Source organism: Colobus angolensis, unplaced genomic scaffold (assembly GCF_000951035.1).
Source record: "Colobus angolensis palliatus isolate OR3802 unplaced genomic scaffold, Cang.pa_1.0 Scaffold8, whole genome shotgun sequence".
NCBI lineage: Eukaryota > Metazoa > Chordata > Mammalia > Primates > Cercopithecidae > Colobus > Colobus angolensis.
In genome coordinates this window covers 3,481,633-3,502,816 of record NW_012121820.1, presented here as the reverse complement: position 1 = coordinate 3,502,816, position 21,184 = coordinate 3,481,633, and the positions used below count along the sequence as shown (strand labels likewise).

Below are 21,184 nucleotides of genomic sequence, written 5' to 3'. Positions count from 1 at the left end.
TGACAACTTGCTCAATTTTTCACAAACACCATGCAGACCAAACATGAGAGCCACAGACTATCTTTTGCAACCTCTGCACTGTAGAAAACATAAAAGTAACTTTGTTGCACATGTTTTGTTTTGTTCTGGTGATATCTTGCTGGAGAGAGATTTCACTCTCAGAGATCCTGAATTATTTCTCTGCCTTAGTCCATTTCTTTTTCATTTTGTTGATGTTGCTATCTTTTGGGGTTATGGAATAAAGAAAGTACATTTTTAAGTTGAACTTCTGGCATTTAAAAGGCGAGGTCCTAAAGAAGTGAAGTGAAACACCGGACAGCCGGGTGAAATGACCCTCTTTCCATACAGACCTCTCAATGATTCAACAGTTTGTATTTCAGACTTTTCATCTTCACTGTCAGAAATACTCTGCCTCAATTTAGATTCCCAAGCAAACTAAATGTGTAACATGATTTATACAAAGCATTTCCCCCAACCTTTTGTTTGTTTTGTTTTTTCAGTTAATTTAGAAAGTTTATTTTGCCAAGGTTGAGGACACGCACCCGTGACACAGCCTCAGGAGGTTCTGATGACATGTACCCAAGATGGTCAGAGCAGTTTGGTTTTATACATTTTAGGGACACATGAGACATCATTCGACTTATGTAAGATGAACGTTGCCCCAGCCTTTCACTATGAAACATTTTAAACATACAGAAAAGTTGAAGCATTGTGCAATGAATACCCATAAGCAAATTAAAAAAAATAAAAATAAAAAGTATATCCTACAGGGGTAGGAGAGTCACAGGACAGGGAACCTGAGAGCCTGGGCTGGGCCTGCACATCACTGAGGCTGGAGTATAGTGGCATTATCACAGCTCGCTATAGTCTCAAACTCCTGAGCTCAAGCTATTCTCCTGCCTCAGCCTCCCGAGTAGCTTGGACTACAGGTGTGTGACACCACTTCCAGCTAATCTGTGTGTGTGGAGGTGGGGTTCTCTCTATATTGCCCAGGCTGGTCCTGAGCTCCTGAGCTCAAGCCATCCTCCCATCTCAGCCTCCCAAAGTGTTGGGATTACAGACATGAGCCACTGTGCCCGGCCCAGGATACACTTTTTAGACATTGTCCTCCTTCCTTCACGGCCTCTGGTGATGTGGCTGTGGTTGATGAGAGTGGGAATAAAAGAGCAACCAGAAAGTCTGTGTGGGTTGTGGTGCATGGGCCTGGGGACCAGCTACCAACAAAATAGGATCTCCCAAATGGGCAGTTGTTTAGTGGAGTTACCTTCCCTTTCCTGCTTCCCTTCCTTCTTCCCGCCTGCCTGCCTGCTTGCCTTCTGCAAGTGTCTCTGGGCCATGCCCAGTACAGACCCTGGGAATTCACCCATGATGAAAACCCAGTGTCCACTTCCTTGGAGCTCATAGGCCTGTGATGACCTCTGTGAGGACAGGCAAAGTCTCGGAACTGAATCCTCAGCCTGGGATCCAGAGGCACTCTGGTTTAATGCACATGAATCACATTCACAGGCAGCTACCATGGAAACCAGAGGCCAAATGATTGACTTCTGAAGAGACCTGTACCTGGCAAGGCAGCCAGGCATTTCATCAGTCAGCTCTCCTCTCCCTGACCCTGCAGCCAAAAGATCACCCACTGAAGGCTGCTCAGGCCGAGCATCTTCTTCCCCCTAGACCCAGGCTTGGTGAGGGTGGGTCATCTCTGGCTAATGACTGACACAGGCTGGGAACCCAGGAGCCTGGGCTGGGCCTGCACTTCACTGAAGCTGGAGTATAGTGCCCACTGAGTCGTCTCTGGCTAATGACTGACACAGACTGGCCATTGGGGCTCCATGTTTTGGCTGGTGTTGTGGAAGGGGGCAGACCCACCATTCTGCTGCCCTGGAAAGAAAGTTGCACCAGGCATGGCACAGAGGCTTGTGGGAAAATCACCAAAGGGCAGGGAGAGTGAATTGTCCAGGCTCATGTGGCCCACGAGGCCCCTTGAGGGAGCTGGTCCTGCCTCCCTTGCCAGCTTCCTATGGCTCCTGCCACTCGCCCCACCCCCGCCACCACACGCACCTTCCTTCTGTTCTTCAGGCAGCAGGCTTTCTCTCACCTCAGGAGTTGCTTGCTGTCACCTCTCCTGCAGCTCTTGGCCTGGCCAACTGCTGCTTAACATGTCGGTTCTTGTTTACATGTGTCATCCTTTCAGAGAGGCCTCTCCAGAACCCCCCATCTAAGTGGCTCCCACACCCACACCCCACCTTCTCACGTCACCTCAGTTGATTTCCCGGGTCACACTTGCTGTTGTCTGAATTTGTCTTCATCTCTGGGTATTGCTGTGTCTACTACTGGGGGGAGGAGTACCAACTCTGGGCAGATAGCCTGGCTCTGCCACTTGTTAGCTGAGTGACCTTGGACAAGTTACTTCATCATCCCGTTGTCCCTCAGTTTTCTCCTCTGACATCGGGGCAGTAGTAGCAGTCTTTCATACAGTCACTGACTGGATTGTTGAGTCACTGTATGTGACGTGCTTAGAACAGTGCCGGCCGTGGTAGCCGCTATGCCTGAAACATGTTAAGACAATCAGCACATATCTGCTGGGGGTGATAAGCTCTTCACGGGGACCGTCAGGTCACTGGCCCAGTTAGGAGATGGCCTCAGTGTTTCTGTCGGCTGTCCACGCCACTCACCCCCAAAGCACACTGGGGTTGCTGCTGGTTTTTGACACTTTCTTAGATGTTGCAAATCTGAGTGCAGGCTGGGGTTGGTCACAGACAGCACTCCAAGGGGCTGGTGGCAAGGGGCAGAGCAGAGGTCAGATGCAGGAGTTCATGGGTCATTTGACTCCAGCTGCTCTGACCTGTGGAACTGGGCAGTATATAATAAATATATCTAAGCAAAAGTCTCTCTTCCGTCATTGGTCAAAGTCAAGTCTCTGTGTTGACAGTAGAAAACCAGGCCATTCCTAACAACTCAATTTAGAGTGGGCCTTTCACACTCCACCCACAATGTCAACGGCAGATAAGTGGGAAAAAATATGCTACCTTCTATAGTTACTTCAGCTCTAGTGTGTAGTTTTGCTTTCTGTTAAATATGGCCTTTGACTTTAATGCTTTAATATATGGACCAGGTGACACACATTACAGAATCTCCCCTTCCCTCTATCTCTTACAGTTTTGCGTTTGGCTCCCTAATATCTGCTGTTGATCCAGTGGCCACTATTGCTATTTTCAATGCACTTCATGTGGACCCCGTGCTCAACATGCTGGTCTTTGGAGAAAGTATTCTCAACGATGCAGTCTCCATTGTTCTGACCAAGTAAGTATGGGGCAGAGAACAGACTTTGTTCATGTGACAGAACTAAAGATCCTTGTAATGAAGGGGCAGATATTTCCACACAGCGTGTGTACAGTTGCTTGTCCTCTTGGTGATCAGTTCACCCACTGTCTTTCTCCATCTTTCTGTCCTGATAAGCCTTGATGTGCTGCAAGAATACAAGAATATGGTCAGGTTCCAGGGGTGGTTAAAAAAGCAGAGTCCCCCTTTTTTTTGAGACAAGGTCTCGCTCTGTCACCCAAGCTGAGTGTAGTGGCTCCATCACAGCTCACCGCAGCCTGAACCTCCTGGGTTCAAGTGATCCTCCCACCTCAGCCTCCCGAGTAGCTGGGACTTAACAGGCACCTGCCACCATGCCCAGCTAATTTTTAAAAAAGTTTTTGTAGAGACAAGGTTTCACCATGTTGCCCAGGCTGGTCTTGAACCCCTGGGCTCAAGCAGTTTGCCCACCTCAGCCTCCCAAGGTGCTGGGATTACAGGTGTGAACCATTGCTCCTGGCTGTGCCCACCTTTTTTGACCTACCTTTTAGTAGCAGTTTCTGAGCCCAGCTTCTCAGCATCACTGAGGGTGCTTATTAAGTGTGACATTCCTCGGCCCCACCCTCAGAGCCTTCTGATTCATTTGGTCTGGGGTGAGTCCCAAGACCATGGGTTTTTAATAATAAGTTCCCCAGATATGATGAAGTGGCCTGTTGAGGGGTCAATGTTCAGGCAACATCATTGGAGACAAAAGCAGTAGACAGAGGCTCCACTAGCTGTTGCATGTCACCTTCCTTTTCACAGCTTTAAAATAAAGTAGGAATGCTGATAGGTGCCCTGCCTTAAGATGCTATTGTGTAAACGCTAATTTGGAAACTGCAGTTTGTTTTCAAATATTTGTTGATATTACTGCCCTAATTGATGGGATCTGAGAAGTTAACGATGAATAATAAAATGTCAAGAAGTCACTGGGGGCCAGACGCAGTGGCTCAGTCCTGTAATCCCAGCACTTTGGAAGGCCGAGGCGGGTGGATCCTCTGAGGTCAGGAGTTCAAGACCAGCCTGGCCAACATGGTGAAACCCTGTTTCTACTAAAAATACAAAAATTAGCTGGGCGTGGTGGCGGGTGCCTGTAATCCCAGCTACTCCAGAGGCTGAGGCAGGAGAATCGCTTGAAACTGGGAGGCGGAGGTTGCAGTGAGCTGAGATCACACCACTGGATTCCAGCCTGGCGACAGAGCCAGACTCTGTCTCAAAAAAAAAAAAAAAGGAAAAAAAAATTTTAGCTGGGTGTCATATCACATGCCTGAGCTATGATGGAGCCATTGCAGTCCAACCTGGGCGACAGAGCGAGACCCTGTCTCAAAAACAAAACAAAACAAAATCATTGGGAAAAGGAAATGCATTAAGATAATCTCAAATATATTTTTCTGATGCAGGGATATTTCCTTGAACTCTGCATTTTATGGTGGTTGTTAACATGCAGGCAAGAAACCCAAAGAATTTTGCCAAAACACAGAGAAGGCACAGACAAAGCAGTTGAAGGAAGCCAGGCATGGTGGCTCATGCCTGTAATTCCAGCTACTCCGAAGGCTGAGGTTAGAGGATCATTTGAACCCAGATGTTTGAGCTCAGTCTGGACAACATAGCAAGACCCCGTTCTCCCACCTCCCTGCAAAAAACTCCAAAGCAAGTGGAGAAAAGAGCCCTGGATAGTGTATCAAAAATGAGCTAAGAGAACATTAGAGGCCAGTCTGTGTTTTGTTAGATAATAGAATTTCCATTTAGCTGAATACTGATTTACTGCCTTTGCTAAAGCATAACCACTCTGTGTAGTTGGCATTTTCTTAAAAGTTTTTTTATAGACTATATTCAGAATTTTTATGTTGGAATAAAATGCCTCAGCCTAGGACTAAAATTGAGGACTGAATAGTTAAATAAGATATTACAGGGCTGGGCACAGTGGCTCACGCCTGTAATCCCATCACTTTGGGAGGCTGAGGCAGATAGATCACTTGAGGCCAAGAGTTCAAGACCGGCCTGGCCAACATGGTGAAACCCCATATCTACTAAAAATACAAAAATTAGCCAGGCGTGGTGCTGCACGCCTGTAATCCCAGCTACTCGAGAGGCTGAGACAGGAGAATCGCTTGAACCTGGGAGGCAGAGGTTGAAGTGAGCCAAACTCATGCCACTGCACTCCAGCCTGGGCGTCAGAGTGAGACTCTGTGTCAAAAAAACAAAAGAAAAGATACTACAAGAAAATCATCCAGCATCAGGTAACGTGACATCCTTTCCTTTTCTTTCCCTGCCCAAGTTACTGTTTTCACCATGTTTGCTCAGTTTTTGCCCTGTTTTTGTCCTTCCTTTGCAGGAGGAGCTTACCAAATACTGCCTGATGGCAAGAGGTGCTCAACAGGCCTTAAAAAAAAAAAAAACCAAACTTAGAAGTATTTTTGTTATTCTAAACGTAGTACATATATTCTTATAAAATTTAGGAAATACACAAGCAAAAAAGGAAGAAATATCACACACATTGCTAGAGATATAGTTAACAATATCTAGAGATATAGTTAACAATTTGGTATAAATATACATACATTTTATTTAAATAGGCTTATACCCCAAATATTGTATTCTGTTTTCCATTGGACACAGTTGATAAAACAGTCTTCTGGAACATCGTTTTACTGGCTACGGAGTATTCCTTTTTCTGGGTTTACTGGGATCTACTTAACCAATTTCCTACTATTGGCTTTTTCATGTTTCTCTTGGCAGAAATTTCTATAGCTTTATTAGGATATTATCAAACAGCATGCTGCAAGACCTTTAAAAAATCTGATGGCAATATTTTTTCTTATTTAAGATCTACTCTGAAAGCTGCTTAGTGTTCTGGTTTTTACTTTTATCTCGTATCCTGGCTACACATATTGAACATTTGTGACAAGGAATTTTGTCCAACTTGGAGGTGACATCATGAGTTATTTTTATGCATTGGGAGCTAAACTCAATTGCTTTGTCTCTGATTTTTTTAAAGAAAAATAATTTTTCAGAGGTAGGATCTTTTCTGAGCGTTTCCAGTTCTGTTATAAAAGCCAAAGATTAGGAGACTTTTTCTATTTAAGATTAGAAATGATGGAAATGGGAATTGTCGGTAGCCAGAGGTTCTTCCTGGAAAAGTGCTTTGGAAACCCAAGATTGGTCTGGGCACGGTGACTCATGCCTGTAATCCCAGCACTTTGGAAGGCCAAGGCCTATGGATCACCTGAGGTCAGGAGTTTGAGACCAGCCTGGCCAACATGGTGAAACCCTGTCTCTACTAATAATACAAAAATTAGCCGGGCATGGTGGTGGGTCCCTGTAATCTCATCTACTTGGGAGGCTGAGGCAGGAGAATCTCTTGAACCTGGGAGGTGGAGGTTGCAGTGAGCCAAGATCGCACCACTGCACTCCAGCCAGAGTAACAGAGTGAGACTCCGTCTCAAAAAAAAAAAGAATTCCAAGATCACCTATGATAACAGTTCCCACGGCTGGATCTGTGGAGCATGCATGTATAGTTTCCGGCCTCTTCCTCCACCAGCAGCACTGCCACTGCTGAGACCCAAGCTGACTTGAGAATCAGCCTCATGAACTCTCCAGCCACGGCTGGTCATCTGCCATCAGCATTTGGTGAGGGACCTTTATGTGCCAGACACTGCTGAGGGCCAGGTGGATTTGATGAACTCAGTCCATGATGGGCAAAAGGTGCCCATAGAGAAGTGAACATGGTGCCTTAAGCCGGAGGGGCTCAATGACCAGACCATTAAGGATATGAGGAAGGCTTCTCAGAAGGAATGTCTTGTGAGCCAGACCTGCGAGGCTCATTTTCAGACAGAAGAGAGAGAAAAGGGGCATGTCAGACTTCCCCCGCCTTTTTTTTTTTTTTTTTTTTTTTTTAGTTCAAAAGAAAAATATGCTCCTGGGAGCTGTTGTCACTTTTCCTTGGTTATCAGCTAGAATCACATCTGGTTTTGAAGAGGTATACTTTATAAACGATCATCTCCAAAGTGAGCTGACACATTGTGAATGAATTACCCCCTTTTTAATGTTGTTACCTTCATGAGTGCCAGAAAGCAAATGTCTTCTGTTTCTTCAGTAACTTGAATTCATTTTCAACTTTGATTCGTTGCTATGATAGTGTGTTCTTAAAGTCACTGCTGTAGAGGAAACCTTTTGTTTTCTCCAGCTACAGTTTAAGCTCATGAAATGGACCCTGAAGCAATATTCCCTTTTATTCTTTAAGTTGTGAGAAACATGACCTTAAGAAACAAAACATAGAAAATTACTAGGCCAGAAAGAGTCCAAATTCTCCTTTCATTACCTGGAGTTCCGAAACCATTGCCCCAGTCCTGGATCTGCTGTTAACCCTTTGTGTGACCTTACCCAGTGACTCACTCTCTTTGGGCCTCAGGCTACTCTGTATAAAAAGAAAGCAGTAAAACCAGCCTGGGTGCCTGCCATGGTAGAGACGTGGGCTGAGGCTGGGCACTGTATGTGTGTGGCCTGCAGATCCATTTTTGGGAACTGCGGGTGATCATGGCCTTCAAAAGCACTTTTCCAGTATGAGCCCTTGTTGGCTGCCACATTCCTCAAGGTGGGATGTTAACCTGTGATCTGCTAGAAAGAACGGGGTTTGGGGAGATTGTGTGTTCAGATGAGTCTGCAAAGCTTTCACATGAAGAAAGTTAGATTTCTTTTTTGCAAGACGTCTCAGACCTTAATTATGTTATTTTGTGCTGTAAATTTCTTCGAAAGGCTTTCTGAGGTTATTTGACCAAGCTACCTTTTCATCCTACTCTGCTTTAAAATGATACCAATCCTGGGGCCTGGCACGATGGCTCACATCTGTAATCCCAGCATTTTGAGAGGCCAAGGCAGGCGGGTCACTTGAGGTTAGGAGCTCCACACTAGCCTGGCCAATATGGTGAAACCCCATCTCTACTAAAAATACAAAAAAAAAAAAAAAAAAATAGTTGGGCGTGGTGGTGGGCATCTGTAATCCCAGCTACTTGGGAGGCTGATGCAGGAGAATCGCTTGAACCCTGGAGGCAGAGGCTGCAGTGAGCTGAGATGGCACCACTGCCCTCCAGCCCGAGCAACAGAGCAAGACTCCATCTCAATAATAATAATAATAATAATAAAATGATACCAATTCATGACATGGTGATTGATGAAGCTGAATATTACTGTTGAGTATTCTTTGTTTCATTTACTGAGTCAATAAAAAGGTATTGACTGTCTTTTGTGTGAGAGGCTCTGCTTTAAGCCCCGGACATAAGGCAGCAAACAAGATGGACACAGGCTTCATCCTCATGGAATGAGGCACTACAGTTTCCCATGCTGTGAAGGAGAAGTCAGGCACCATGACAACATTTACATGGGCAGGCCTGCGTGAAGGGATCAGGGCAGGTGTCCCTGAGGGAGTGGCACTGATCCTGGGTTCTGAGGGATGAATAGGGAGTTAGCTGGGGCAGGGAAAGGTAAATGGTGACCACCTGGGAGGTGCTAGTAACAGTGTGGCCCAGATGGTTAGATTTGGGGAGGAGGAGGTAAGGTCAGAGAGGTATGGCAGGTGGGAGCCAGGTCAAACTAAGACTGGGCTTCCTGGTGACGTCAGGAAAGTCTGAGTTCTGAACAGGCTGGTAACCTGATCAGGTGTGCCTTTGAAAAGGATCAGTTAGGCCCTGTATTTCTAGCACTTTGGGATGTTGAGGCAAGTGAATTGCTTGAGCCCAGGAGTTCAAGACCAGCCTGGGCAACATGGTGAAATCCCATCTTTACAGAAAATACAAAAACTAGCTGAGTGTGATGATGTGTGCCTGTGGTCTCAGCTACTCTGGAGCTGAGGTGGGAGGATCACTTGAGCCTCAGGAAGCAGAGGATGCAGTGAGCTGAGATCACACCACTGCTCTTTGCCTAGGTGACAGAGTGAGACCCCGTCTCAAAAACAAAAAGAGGGGGATCATTTAGGCCACTGAGTGGAGAACGGGGTTGCTCTGTAGGAAGACAAGGATGTTGAGAGAGAGAGATCAGTGAGACTTATCCCTGGGAGTAAAGAGCAGTAGGGGAGGGAGAAAAGGGGATGGATTTGAGAGACAGGAGGAGGATATTTAATGAGAATAACTCCATGTTAATGGTGTAATGGTTTTACCTTTGAGAACAAAACCAACAATTAAATTTAATAACATCCGACATTTTACTTTGTTCTGTTACAGTAAAACGAAAGTTCTTTGATTTCTTCCTCCTTAATGTCTCCTAAATCTTCCCTCTCAGTCTGAAACCTCGGACATTTTTTCTTTGGGTAGCTCCATTCTAATCTGACTTCTTGCCATAGCCTCAATTTCAGGTTTTATCATAAGATTTCTGTCCTGAAATCCTTCCCATTGACTTCCCAGGCTTTCAAGCTGAAATACCAGTGCCTTTCCCGGGCTGTTCCCTGTTCCTCTGCCACTACTGTCACCTTGCCTCCTGCCACTGTCCCACCCCCGCCCCACCGCTCCCCCTGCCATGTTTTAGCTGCATTAATCTCGGTACTTGAAAGTTCCTACAATGGGCTGCATATGCATGGGCTCCCTTCCTTTGCAGATGCTGTTCCCTCACTGGGTGGCTTCCCCCATTTTTTCACCTGGGCAAGTCGTTTTTATCCTAAATCTAAACCCACCCCTCCCCCCGCCTTTTTTATTTTTTATTTTTTTGAGACAGAGTCTTGCTCTATTGCCCAGGCTGGAGTGCAGTGGTGCAATCTTGGCTCACTGCAACCTCTGCCTCCTGGGTTCAAGCAATTCTCCTGCCTCAGTCTCCTGAGTAGCTGGGATTACAGGCGTGTGCCACCACACCTGGATAATTTTTGTGTTTTTAGCAGAGATGGGGTTTCACCATGTTGGCCAAGCTGGTCTGAACTCCTGCCCTCAAGTGATCCACTCACCTCGGCCTCCCAAAGTGCTGGGATTACAGGTGTGAGCCACCACGCCCAGCATCACCCCACATTTTCTCAAGCACCTTCCTTGAGCCCAGCCAGTCTGAGTTAGTTACCCACCCATCCTGTGTTTCTACAGCCCTCTACCCTTCCAGCAGATTGTCTTTAGTGTTCATCTTGTTTTCTCCCTCATTAGCCTGAAGGGAGGAGCTCCGTAAGGGCAGAAACTTTGCTGTCATCTCTGAACCCCAGAAAGTAACAGTACCTGGGACAAAGTATGTGAACAGTAAACGTTTGGCTGACTGAATGAATGATGGTATGAATGAATGAATGAATGAGGGAATAAGCAAGAAATAAGTTTTAAGTTAATTTCTAAGACCTTTGTGTATATAACATTTTAACTTCTTTCTGTTTTCTTTCATTTCCTAGCACAGCTGAAGGTTTAACAAGAAAAAATATGTCAGATGTCAGTGGGTGGCAAACATTTTTACAAGCCCTTGACTACTTCCTCAAAATGTTCTTTGGCTCTGCAGCGCTCGGCACTCTCACTGGCTTAATTTCTGCATTAATATCCTTTTAATGTGATGAGCATACAGGGTTGAGATTATCCTGATGGCTTCTGTCTCTAGCCAATTTCTCCTGTTTTTTAAGGGGGCCAATTTTAGATGAAGGTTTTGCTTAAAGGAGGATTTTTTGCTTAGTTTTTGTTTGAGAAACACTCTAACTCAAGGATTTTTTAATTTAACATGTGAATTTAGAATGTCACTTTTCAAAGTTTAAAAAACATGTACACTGTTGGATATCAGATATGATTTGGGGGACCTCTCAGTTCCCAGAGTATGATAACCACACTCAGATGATTTTCATTTTCTGTCATCTTACTTTTCACATTTGGAAAATTAGAAATTAATTTTCTTTGAAAATGTCAAATAGACCAGGTGCAGTGGCTCACGCCTGTAATCCCAGCGCTTTGAGAGGCTAAGGCTGGAGAATTGCTTTCGCCCAGGAGTTCAAGACCAGCCTGAGCAATGGAATATAGAGAGACCTCATCTCTAAAAAATACATAAATAAAAACAAAATGTTAAATAGAGAAAATTTTTATCCCACTGAAAGTGTTTATCCAGAAGGATTGAAAAAGGGGCTTTCAAAATGTGTTCCATTGAGTTATTTGCACTGATTTTGTTATTTAACAACCAATAAGCTTTTCTAGCTGGAGATGGAAAGAGTCTTGTTAAGGCCAATGACACCTTTATTGCTGTAGAAATTTCATTATATTTAAAATAGTAACAGGCAGTAGACCACTTTGGTGTGCGCCTTAGCCTGTGTCTCAGGGAGATGGCCACCTGGCCCGCCTCCAGGAGCAGTTTGTTTCACAGATGGCCAGAAGAGACTCTTTTACCTGGTTACAGGCATATTTTTCTGCCATCCTGTTGAATTTTCCCATCAACTCCTTTGTCCAGAAGTCTAAAGGCTCTATTGAGTTGGCTGACAGCTTCTCATATTGTACCAATAAACAGAATGGAAAAGAAAATTTTCTCCAGTTCAGTATTTTCCTCTATATCTTTTTCTTTAAAAAAAAAAAAAAAAAAAAACTATCAAAATGAAGTGGAACAAATGGGTACTGTGAGCTCCAGTACAGGCATTGTGAATGATATTTCAATATATAGAAGGCTCTGTCCTTTCACAGGGGCATGAGTTTGGAAATCTCCAGGAATAGGAAAGACTGTGCTTCAACAGGGCCTGGAACCCCAGTTGGAACAGCAATTCACACTAGTTGTCTTTGACTCAGAACTGATGGGGAAAGCAAGATGGGTAGCATTAGTGATCTCATCTGATGTTGTTGGAGGAGTAGGGGTGATATGGCCCTGGGAGGAACCTGGCAGAGTGAACTGACCTTGGTTTGTCTGCAGCCCCAGCTTCGTGCCATGCCCCAGCACACCCCCAGCCCTCTAAGTGAGCGTTTTTTAATGAGTTGACTTAGGTTGATTTTCATCTTCCACCACCATTTATCTCCGGAATTTACATTTCTTAGTGTTTTGTCAGATTCACCTTCTTATAGCAATAGTCTCCCTACAAAGGAAAAAAATCCATAATGACAAATTTTCATTTGTAACCTTGGGACGTTCCAAAATCTTCTGTACCTATTTACTTCATATATTTGGAAAGCAGCAGTTTTGTGACTTCTCCACATCTCCCATCAACTCTCCCTCGATTCTCCTTCCTTGACAGTTGTCATTTACGTGCTGAAGCATATTGACTTGAGGAAAACACCTTCCTTGGAGTTTGGCATGATGATCATTTTTGCTTATCTGCCTTATGGGCTTGCAGAAGGAATCTCACTCTCAGGTAAGTGACGGAGAGCCTGAAAGTGCTGTGGTGATGGCATTTTGTCCTGCCTGATGAAAGAGGCTTTGTCAGCTGGGTCACCTTTAGTCACAAGAGACAGTCACAACTCAGAAGAGCTTAAGTAATAAAGGAAATCTATTGGCTTCCTAGAAACACATCTGGATTTAGGTCTGCCTGGATCCAGTAGCTCAGTCACATTGGTGTCACGGTCACATTTTCTCTTAACCTGCCTTCTCTTATTTAGCCCGTCAGTCCTATGAGAGGAGGGTAGCCTGTGGGAGGGAGGTACTGTGAAGGTCCCTATTTTACTGATGAGAAAACTTGAGGTTGAGTGAGATTAAGAAAATTACTCAAGGTCACAGCTGGGATTGGTGGAACAACGATTCAAACTAGTTGTCTTTGAGTCAAGAACCAGTGCTTAGAACCCTCCTCTAATACAACTCCCTCCAAAACAGATCATCATGAAACCATGTACTCAGTGCTACTTAGAGGGACAAGCAAAGTGTGGCGGTGACGTAATGTTGGGCGTTTTTGGACACACTTTACCAGTATTCAGTTTTTTTATGCTGCTGCCACCCATGTGGCGTAGGTACTAAGGTTGTCATTAGCCCAAAGCTGCACTGCACAGGCAGTGGTGGTAGTGAGATTGACAGCGGAGGCCCAGAGCCTTTTCCCTGCACCCCACTGGAGGAGGGCACACAGCTCCCAGCAGCAGGGACAACTCTGATGTGGCCCTAGAAGATGATACCAGCTGGAGGAGGGGTGGCCACTTACAGAGTGATGATCTTGGTAATGGTCACCTGGTAATCAGTCAGCAGCACCTGTTGGCAAGGCTTGGCTTAGTTGGGCTTTCTGCCTACAAGTGGCAGTCAAGTTTGTGTCCCCAGTTTGTTATATTGTAAGGGTGTTGACCTGAAAATGGAACATGACTCACTCCTGTTCCTGTGTGAGGGGGCAGCCAGGTGGGAAGGACTCTGCCCCAGAAGTCTGATCCCATCCTTTGAGTGAAGGCCCTTCAGAGGCCTTGTTCTGGAAATGAGGCACTATTGCAGGAATGTTTTGATCTGTGCCACAGGATGGCAGAGATTTTCTTTTTTATTAACTTTGTTGAGGTATAATTTACACACACTACATGGACCCGTTCTAAGTATATAGTTCCATGAATTTTGGCAAATGTGGACAGTCATAACTACCCCTATAGTCAAGGTGTGGCATATTCTTATTGCCCAACGTGGCTCCCCTGTGCCCTTCTGCAGTCAGTCCCCCTGCCTGTCCTGAGCCCTGGCACCCACTGATCTGCACTGTCGTTGTAGTTTTGCCTTTTCCCGAATGTCATTTAAATGAAATCATAGGGTACATAGTCTTTTGTGTCTCCTCTCTTTCAGTTGTCATGTTTTTGAGAGACATCCATGTTTTTGCATGTGGCAGTAGTTTATCATTCTTACTGCACCACAGTTTATTTGTCTGTTCACCATTTGAAGGACATTTGGGGTTTTCCAGATGTGAGCTAAGAACAGTTTGCGTGTGTTTTCATTTTTCTTGGGTAAATACCTGGGATTAAGGCTGCTAGGTCATATGGTAAGTACATTTTTCATTTTTTAGAAACTGCCCAGTGTTTTTCGAAGTGACTGTATCGTTTTACATTCCCATCAGAATGTGTGAGAGAGTGCCAGTTGCTTCATATTGCCACCACACTTATTTTAATTTCAAAAAGTTTAGCTGTCCTGATAGGTGTGTAGCCTTTATATGTGCCTTGGTGTGGTTCTTTTTATATTCACCTTTGGTTCATTGAGCTTCTTGGGTTTATAGTTTATATGAGTTTATAGCTTTCATCAAATTTGGTAAGCTTTTGCCTATTCTTTATAAACATTTTTTTGTTCCTCCTTCCTCTTCCCCTTGAGACTTCAATTTACTTGTTATGAGAGGTAGCATGCTATTGGCCCACAATATGCTTTGCCTTTTTTTTTTCTGTCTTTTTTTCCCTATGTGCTTTATTTTGGTTATTTCCTGTTGCTGTGTCTTCAAAGTCACTGATCTTTTCTTCTGCCGTGTGAAATCTCCTACTAATCCTACCCAGTGTATTTCTCATTTACATATTCTATAATTCATCTACAGAAGATCCCTTTGGGTTATTTTCACTTCTTGCATTTCTCTCTTCATATTCATGTTTTCTTCTATGTTCTGGAGCATATGAAACATTTCTAATTGCTGTTTTAATGTCCTTGTTTGCTGATTGCATCGTCTCTGTCAACTCTAGGTCTGTTTTGTTGATTTTTCTCGTGCTTGTAGGTCACATCTTCTTGCTCTTTGCTTGCTAGTAAGCTTTGATTGGATGTCAGTCATTGTGAACTTTACGTTGTTGAGTACAAGATTTTATTGCATTCCTTTATGGAGTTCTGGACTTTTTAAAATGTATATATATATTTTTTGGTTTTTTTTGTGTTATTTCTGGACTTTTCTTCTGGCATGTATCTAAGTCTCTTGGCATCAGTTTAATCCTTTTTGAGGCTTACATTTAAACTTTGTTAGGACTGGTGCACAGTAGCAGGGCCCTAACTAAGGTGTCTCAGGTATTGTAAGCTCACTCCACTCTGGCTGGCGGGAATACAAATCCCAGCCCCATGTCAGCTTCTGGAATTGTTCAGTCTACTTCTTTTTCATGGTTCTTTCCCCAGCCTCTTGTTTCATCCCACATATATACTGATCAGTATCAGTCGAAGACTCAAGGGGACTTTACAGTAGATGTCCAAGAGCTCTCTTTTTGTGTAGCTTCCCCAGCTCAATAGGACAGCCCTCTAAAGCCCCAGCCTCAGACCGTCAGCTCAGCAGGGGGCCTGGGGAAAGAGTGGCCACCTTGTTTGTTTCCCTTCTGGCAGGAATCACAGTCCTACCCTATCTTTTGTCCCATGTCAGAAAATAGTTTTGTTTCATATCTTGCATCAGGTTTTATAGTTACGTAGAGCAGGACAGTGTTCTGTGTAGCAGTAATTTCTTCAGACACAAAGCAGAAGTCCCAGTGGTCTTTAGTGACTCAGTTGACAGAATTTTTCCACCCAGTCGCTATCTGGAGTCGCATGTGGGTGCTGCGTGAGCAGCACAAGGAGGAAGCAGAGTGGACTTGCCATTTTCAGGGTTTTGTTTTTCATCGCAAACCAGTTCACCAGGGTAATTCCATCCTGGTGTCTGCCCTTTCTTTACTGAAGGTTGGCACTTACAAAAACGTTACCTGTGAGTCATTCGGCTCTAGCCTAGCCATTTTTACATCTATTTTTCTAAATTGTTCCTCTACCCCCTTGAGATGATCACTGAGTACCTGTTGGCAAAGATGTGTTTCATGCATCTGTTTGGAATCTGTGATTAAAATAAGGGAGTGTTTTTCTTACCTTCTTTTCAGAGTGGCAGTGTTTCCTGTTGAGAGGGGTTTCATTTCCTTAGGGACCTTGCTCCACACACAGCAGTGCCAGCCAGGAACACCAGATCTGCCTCTGGGTGAGGGAACCTTCCCTGTCTGTGCTTTGCCTTTTGGGTATTTGTCCCATAGGGTTTTCAGAGAGGGGCAGGATGGTCCTGTGTGGTGTGTGGATACTCTGCGCTTCACTGTGAAAGCACAGATGGAAAGTGTGGTGTTTCTGCTGTCTTCACCTTCCTTTGTGTGCTCCCCTTTTCCTGACTATCACAAAGGACTGATCTCAAGTGGTTCCCAAGACTGTGGAGCAGGACATTCTCTTCCTAGGAAGTGGGAATTATTTATATAAATCCACATGTAGGGAACACAGTTGTTAAAAACTGGAGCTGGATAACAGACAGACTTGCATTTGAATCCCAGCTCCACCTCTCACTGGCTGTGTAACCTCAGGTTACAGACTTAACCACCCCATGCTCTACTTCCTCATCATAAAATAGACAAGTAAAAGGGCCAGCCTGACGCCTTTGCTGAGGACGAAGGGAGCAATGCAAGTGAGAGTCCTGATGGGGCATCTGTGCCACTACTGGGGTGGCCAGAAGTCCTGGTTTGCCCTCTGTCTCAACATGATGAATTAATAATATCCCCTTTTATTCTAAAAAATTCCTGGTATCCACAGCAAATCAAATAGTCTCCCTAACTATTACTCAGCAAACGTTAGCTATTCTCAGAATATTCATTCTAATTGTTTTTTTTTTTTTTTTTTGAGACGGAGTCTCGCTCTGTCGCCCAGGCTGGAGTGCAGTGGCCAGATCTCAGCTCACTGCAAGCTCCGCCTCCCGGGTTTACGCCATTCTCCTGCCTCAGCCTCCTGAGTAGCTGGGACTACAGGCGCCCGCCACCTCGCCCGGCTAGTTTTTCGTATTTTTTAGTAGAGACGGGGTTTCACCGTGTTAGCCAGGATGGTCTTGATCTCCTGACCTCGTGATCCACCCGTCTCAGCCTCCCAAAGTGCTGGGATTACAGGCTTGAGCCACCACGCCCGGCCTATTCATTCTAATTGTATCCATGTTAACTATTTTTGTTGTTCAGTCAAGCCAGTTTTGAGGGCCACTTTGGCCTCTGACACTGAAGATTCAAAGATGAATAGACCCTACTTAGGCAGAGCGGTTAGTAAACACTGGGCTTGGAGGGGATGGGACAGAGTGACATTGTCAGGGTGAGTCACAGAGGAGGGGGCTTAGGGCTTGAAGGATGAGTTTGCAAGATTAATTATGACATAACTCTTTCTTTCTTTCTTTTTTTGAGATGGAGTTTTGCTCTGTAGCCCAGGCTGGAGTACAGTGGCCCCATCTCGGCTCACTGCAACCTCTGCCTCCTGGGTTCAAGCAGCTCTCTGCCTCAGCATCCCGAGTAGCTGGGATTACAGGCGCCCACTACCACACCTGGCTAATTTTTTTTTTTTTTTTTTAGTAGAGATGGGGTTTCACCATTTTGGCCAGGCTAATCTTGAAATCCTGACCTCGTGATCTACCCACCTCGGCCTCCCAGAGTGCTGAGATTACAGGCATAAAAGCCACCACGCCCAGCCGACATAACACTTTAAGATGTTGGCATGGGCCAGGTGCGGTGGCTCACACCTATAATCCCAGCACTTTGGGAGACCAAGGCAGACAGATCACATGGTCAAGAGATCGAGATCATCCTGGCTAACATGGTGAAACCCCGTCTCTACTAAAAATACAAAAATTAACTGGGTGTGGTGGCACATGCTGGTAGTCCCAGCTACTTGGGAGGCTGATGCAGGAGAATCACTTGAACCCGGGAAACGGAGGTTGCAGTGAGCCGAGATCCCGCCACTGTACTCCAGCCTGGGTGACATTGTACTCCATCTCAAAAAAAAAGATACTGGCATGAAGTTAGCCAGAGATAGAATGTATGGTGCAGTGCTCTTATGCACAGATATCTAAGGAATTCCACTGCAGCACTGCTTGGGAGAGAAAAATTGGAAGGAACTATATGTTCATCAGTAATGGGAAAGATCAAATTCCAGTCCATGGGCACTATGGAATCCTGTGCAGCCTCTTAAAAAATGAACTTGACCTGTCTGTACTGCCATGGGAAGAATTTGACATATTGTTAAATTCTTTAAGTTGAAAAATCAATCTCTCACCCATTCAAGAAATATTTATTAAATGTCCACCCTATGCTGAGAACTATCCTTGCTGTTGGGGCTACATTTATAAACAACTCTAAGATCAGTTTCCTTTTCCTGCAGAAGAAAGCCAGAATTTAAGCAAACCCATATGACAATTCCAGGTGGCAAGAAATTACAAGAAGAGAAATTAAAGACAGAGAGTGGCATGCGGTAGAGAATGGATTGGGAGCTCAGGCAATCAGGGAGGTCTCTCCTGGAGGTGGCACTGGAGCTCAGACCTGTGTGGTGAGAGGAACCAGCCCAGGGACGCTCTAGGGAAGGAGGGTTTTGGCAGCAGAAACTGCAGGAGCCACGGGTCTAAAGATAGATGTGCGGAAGTGTGGCATGCTCCAGGAAGAGATTGAAGACCAGTGTGGCCAGGACACTGCCTCACAGGTTCTGTAGGCCTGAAAAGGAGCTGGAGTTCTAGTATATGCACCAAGACAAGAGAGTTGGAAGCCCTTGAAAAGAAATCGCCCTGCTGGTATAGGCACTATATATGTGATAGGATCCTGTTTATTACTTTATTTTTATTTTATTTTAATGTTATTTTTTGAGACAGGATCATGCTCTGTTGCCCAGGCTGGAGTACAGTGGCACAATCATGGCTCACTGCAGCCTTGACCTCCCCAGGTTTAGGTGATCCTTCCACCTCAGCCTCCTGAGTAGCTGGGACTATAGGCACGTGCCACCACACCCGACTAGTTTTGTAATTTTTGTAGAGACAGAGCCTCACTCTGTTGCTCAGGCTGGTCTCAAACTCCTGGGCTCAAGCAATCCACCCACCTTGGCCTCCCAAAGTCCTGGGATTACAAGTATGAGTCACCGTGCCCAGCCTGTTACTTTAAAGATAAACTTTATAATCACATGGTAAAAGAACTGGCAGTCTGCATGTTGAAGTGTTAATAGTAGTTAAGAGTAGTTACCTCTGAGCGGGCAGTGTGAATAGATTCTCTTTTACTCTATACTTCAGTGAGTCTGAATGTTTTATGGCAAAATATGTTTATTATTGAGTAATTAACATAGCGTACTCATTATGGTTTCACTCAGCCCTCAAGAAGTATGTCATATTTTACACACAGTAAGGCACAGTACAGTGGAAATTGTACCATGATACCTTTTCACTGCCTTCTGGACTTGAATCCCATACTGTCTTCCTTTATTACATCTGAAACAGTGGATGTAACCATAAACAGAAGTGGATTTCCTCTCTCCCTTTCTTCTTTTCTGCCATTCTTCCTTCAGGAGGCTGAATGCTTTTGCTGCATTATCTGCTTGCTTAAATGATTTTGCCTTCTTAATGGAGATTCTTCCATAAATGTATTTTTAAAAATACCATGCCTTTTACCTCACTTAAAAGAGTTAGCCTGGTTTGCACCAACCCCCCTTTTGTGTTTCTATAGTCTGCTCCAGTGGCTGCAGACGAGGGTGGTGTGGGTGGTGGAGAGTCCCCTTAGCTTCTGGAGGGCATATGAAGCAGATACTTGAGCCATCCCTCTGGCTTTTGTGCCTGCTGCTGACCCTCTTTCCTTTCACCTAGAACTCAAGGTGCCCTGACCCCATACTAGCCCAGGGTAAAGCCCTCTGGGATTGTCCAGATGGCCCCGTGCCAACAGTGGGTCAAGTGCATAGTGGCAGCTGTAGTCCAGACTCAGCCCCCAGACAGGGCTTACTTATCCATATAGAAAAATCCAAAATGTTTGAATTTGGTGACGTCCTTAAAGATGGAGATTTCCTGTAGGGAAAACCAGAAGGAAGACTGGTCCACGTTAGATCCTCAACCCCACAGGGCTACCGTCGGCTTTGTAACCAGGCTGAGCCAAGACTGTGCCTGTAATCCCAGCTACTTGGGAGGTTGAGACAGAATTGCTTGAACCCGGGAGGCGAAAGTTGCAGTGAGCTGAGATTGTGCCACTGCACTACAGCCTGGGCAACAAGAGTGAAACTCCATCTCAAAGAAAAACAACAACAGCAAAAACAATCTTGAGCTCCAAAGAGCCCTAAAGGAGCAGGTAAAGAAGTCTCCTACCCTCTCATTTTCCTTTGCCCACCATGTCGGGTGTGTCTTACAGGAAGCATGGCTGGAATCTCCCTGTAGGGAAAAATGAAGAGCAAAGGCATTTGCTATTTCCTAAGAGGGTTAGGAGATCAAATGTCCAGCTCCTGCTGTCACTCAGCCAGCCCACACCTGCTGGGAAATACAAAAAAGTAGGTTTCCTATATTTTGTAGGGTATTGTGTTACAGTAAGCTTAGCAGTTGGCATGTCTGTAATACAGTGCTGTGATTTTCACCCTTTTTTACAATTTTTTTTTTTTTTTTGAGACAGAGTCTCGCTCTGTCGCCCAGGCTAGAGTGCAGTGGCACGATCTCGGCTCATGCAACCTCCGCCCCTCCAAGTTTAAGCAGTTCTCTGCCTCAGCCTCTGGAGTAGCTGGGATTACAGGCATGTGCCACCACGCCCAGTTAATTTTTGTATTTTTAGTAGAGATAGGGTTTCACCATCTTGGCCAGGCTGGTCTTGAACTCCTGACCTCGTGATCCACCCGCCTCGGCCTCCCAAAGTGCTGGGATTACAGGCTTGAGCCACCACGCCCGGCCTATTCATTCTAATTGTATCCATGTTAACTATTTTTGTTGTTCAGTCAAGCCAGTTTTGAGGGCCACTTTGGCCTCTGACACTGAAGATTCAAAGATGAATAGACCCTACTTAGGCAGAGCGGTTAGTAAACACTGGGCTTGGAGGGGATGGGACAGAGTGACATTGTCAGGGTGAGTCACAGAGGAGGGGGCTTAGGGCTTGAAGGATGAGTTTGCAAGATTAATTATGACATAACTCTTTCTTTCTTTCTTTTTTTGAGATGGAGTTTTGCTCTGTAGCCCAGGCTGGAGTACAGTGGCCCCATCTCGGCTCACTGCAACCTCTGCCTCCTGGGTTCAAGCAGCTCTCTGCCTCAGCATCCCGAGTAGCTGGGATTACAGGCGCCCACT

At 45.1% G+C, this 21,184-nt stretch overlaps 1 protein-coding gene across 3 annotated transcripts in view; it reads left to right on the top strand.

Annotated features, from left to right (window-relative positions):
* The window catches only part of SLC9A8 (solute carrier family 9, subfamily A (NHE8, cation proton antiporter 8), member 8), a 78,528-nt gene that overhangs the window by 40,898 nt on the left and 16,446 nt on the right, over positions 1 to 21,184 (top strand). For all 3 annotated transcript variants that reach the window (XM_011928825.1, XM_011928827.1, XM_011928826.1), the window contains exons 8-10: positions 3,154 to 3,297; positions 10,679 to 10,817; positions 12,490 to 12,595. In XM_011928825.1, coding sequence (XP_011784215.1) covers positions 3,154 to 3,297; positions 10,679 to 10,817; positions 12,490 to 12,595 — 389 coding nt within the window. The remainder of the gene's footprint in view (positions 1 to 3,153; positions 3,298 to 10,678; positions 10,818 to 12,489; positions 12,596 to 21,184) is intronic.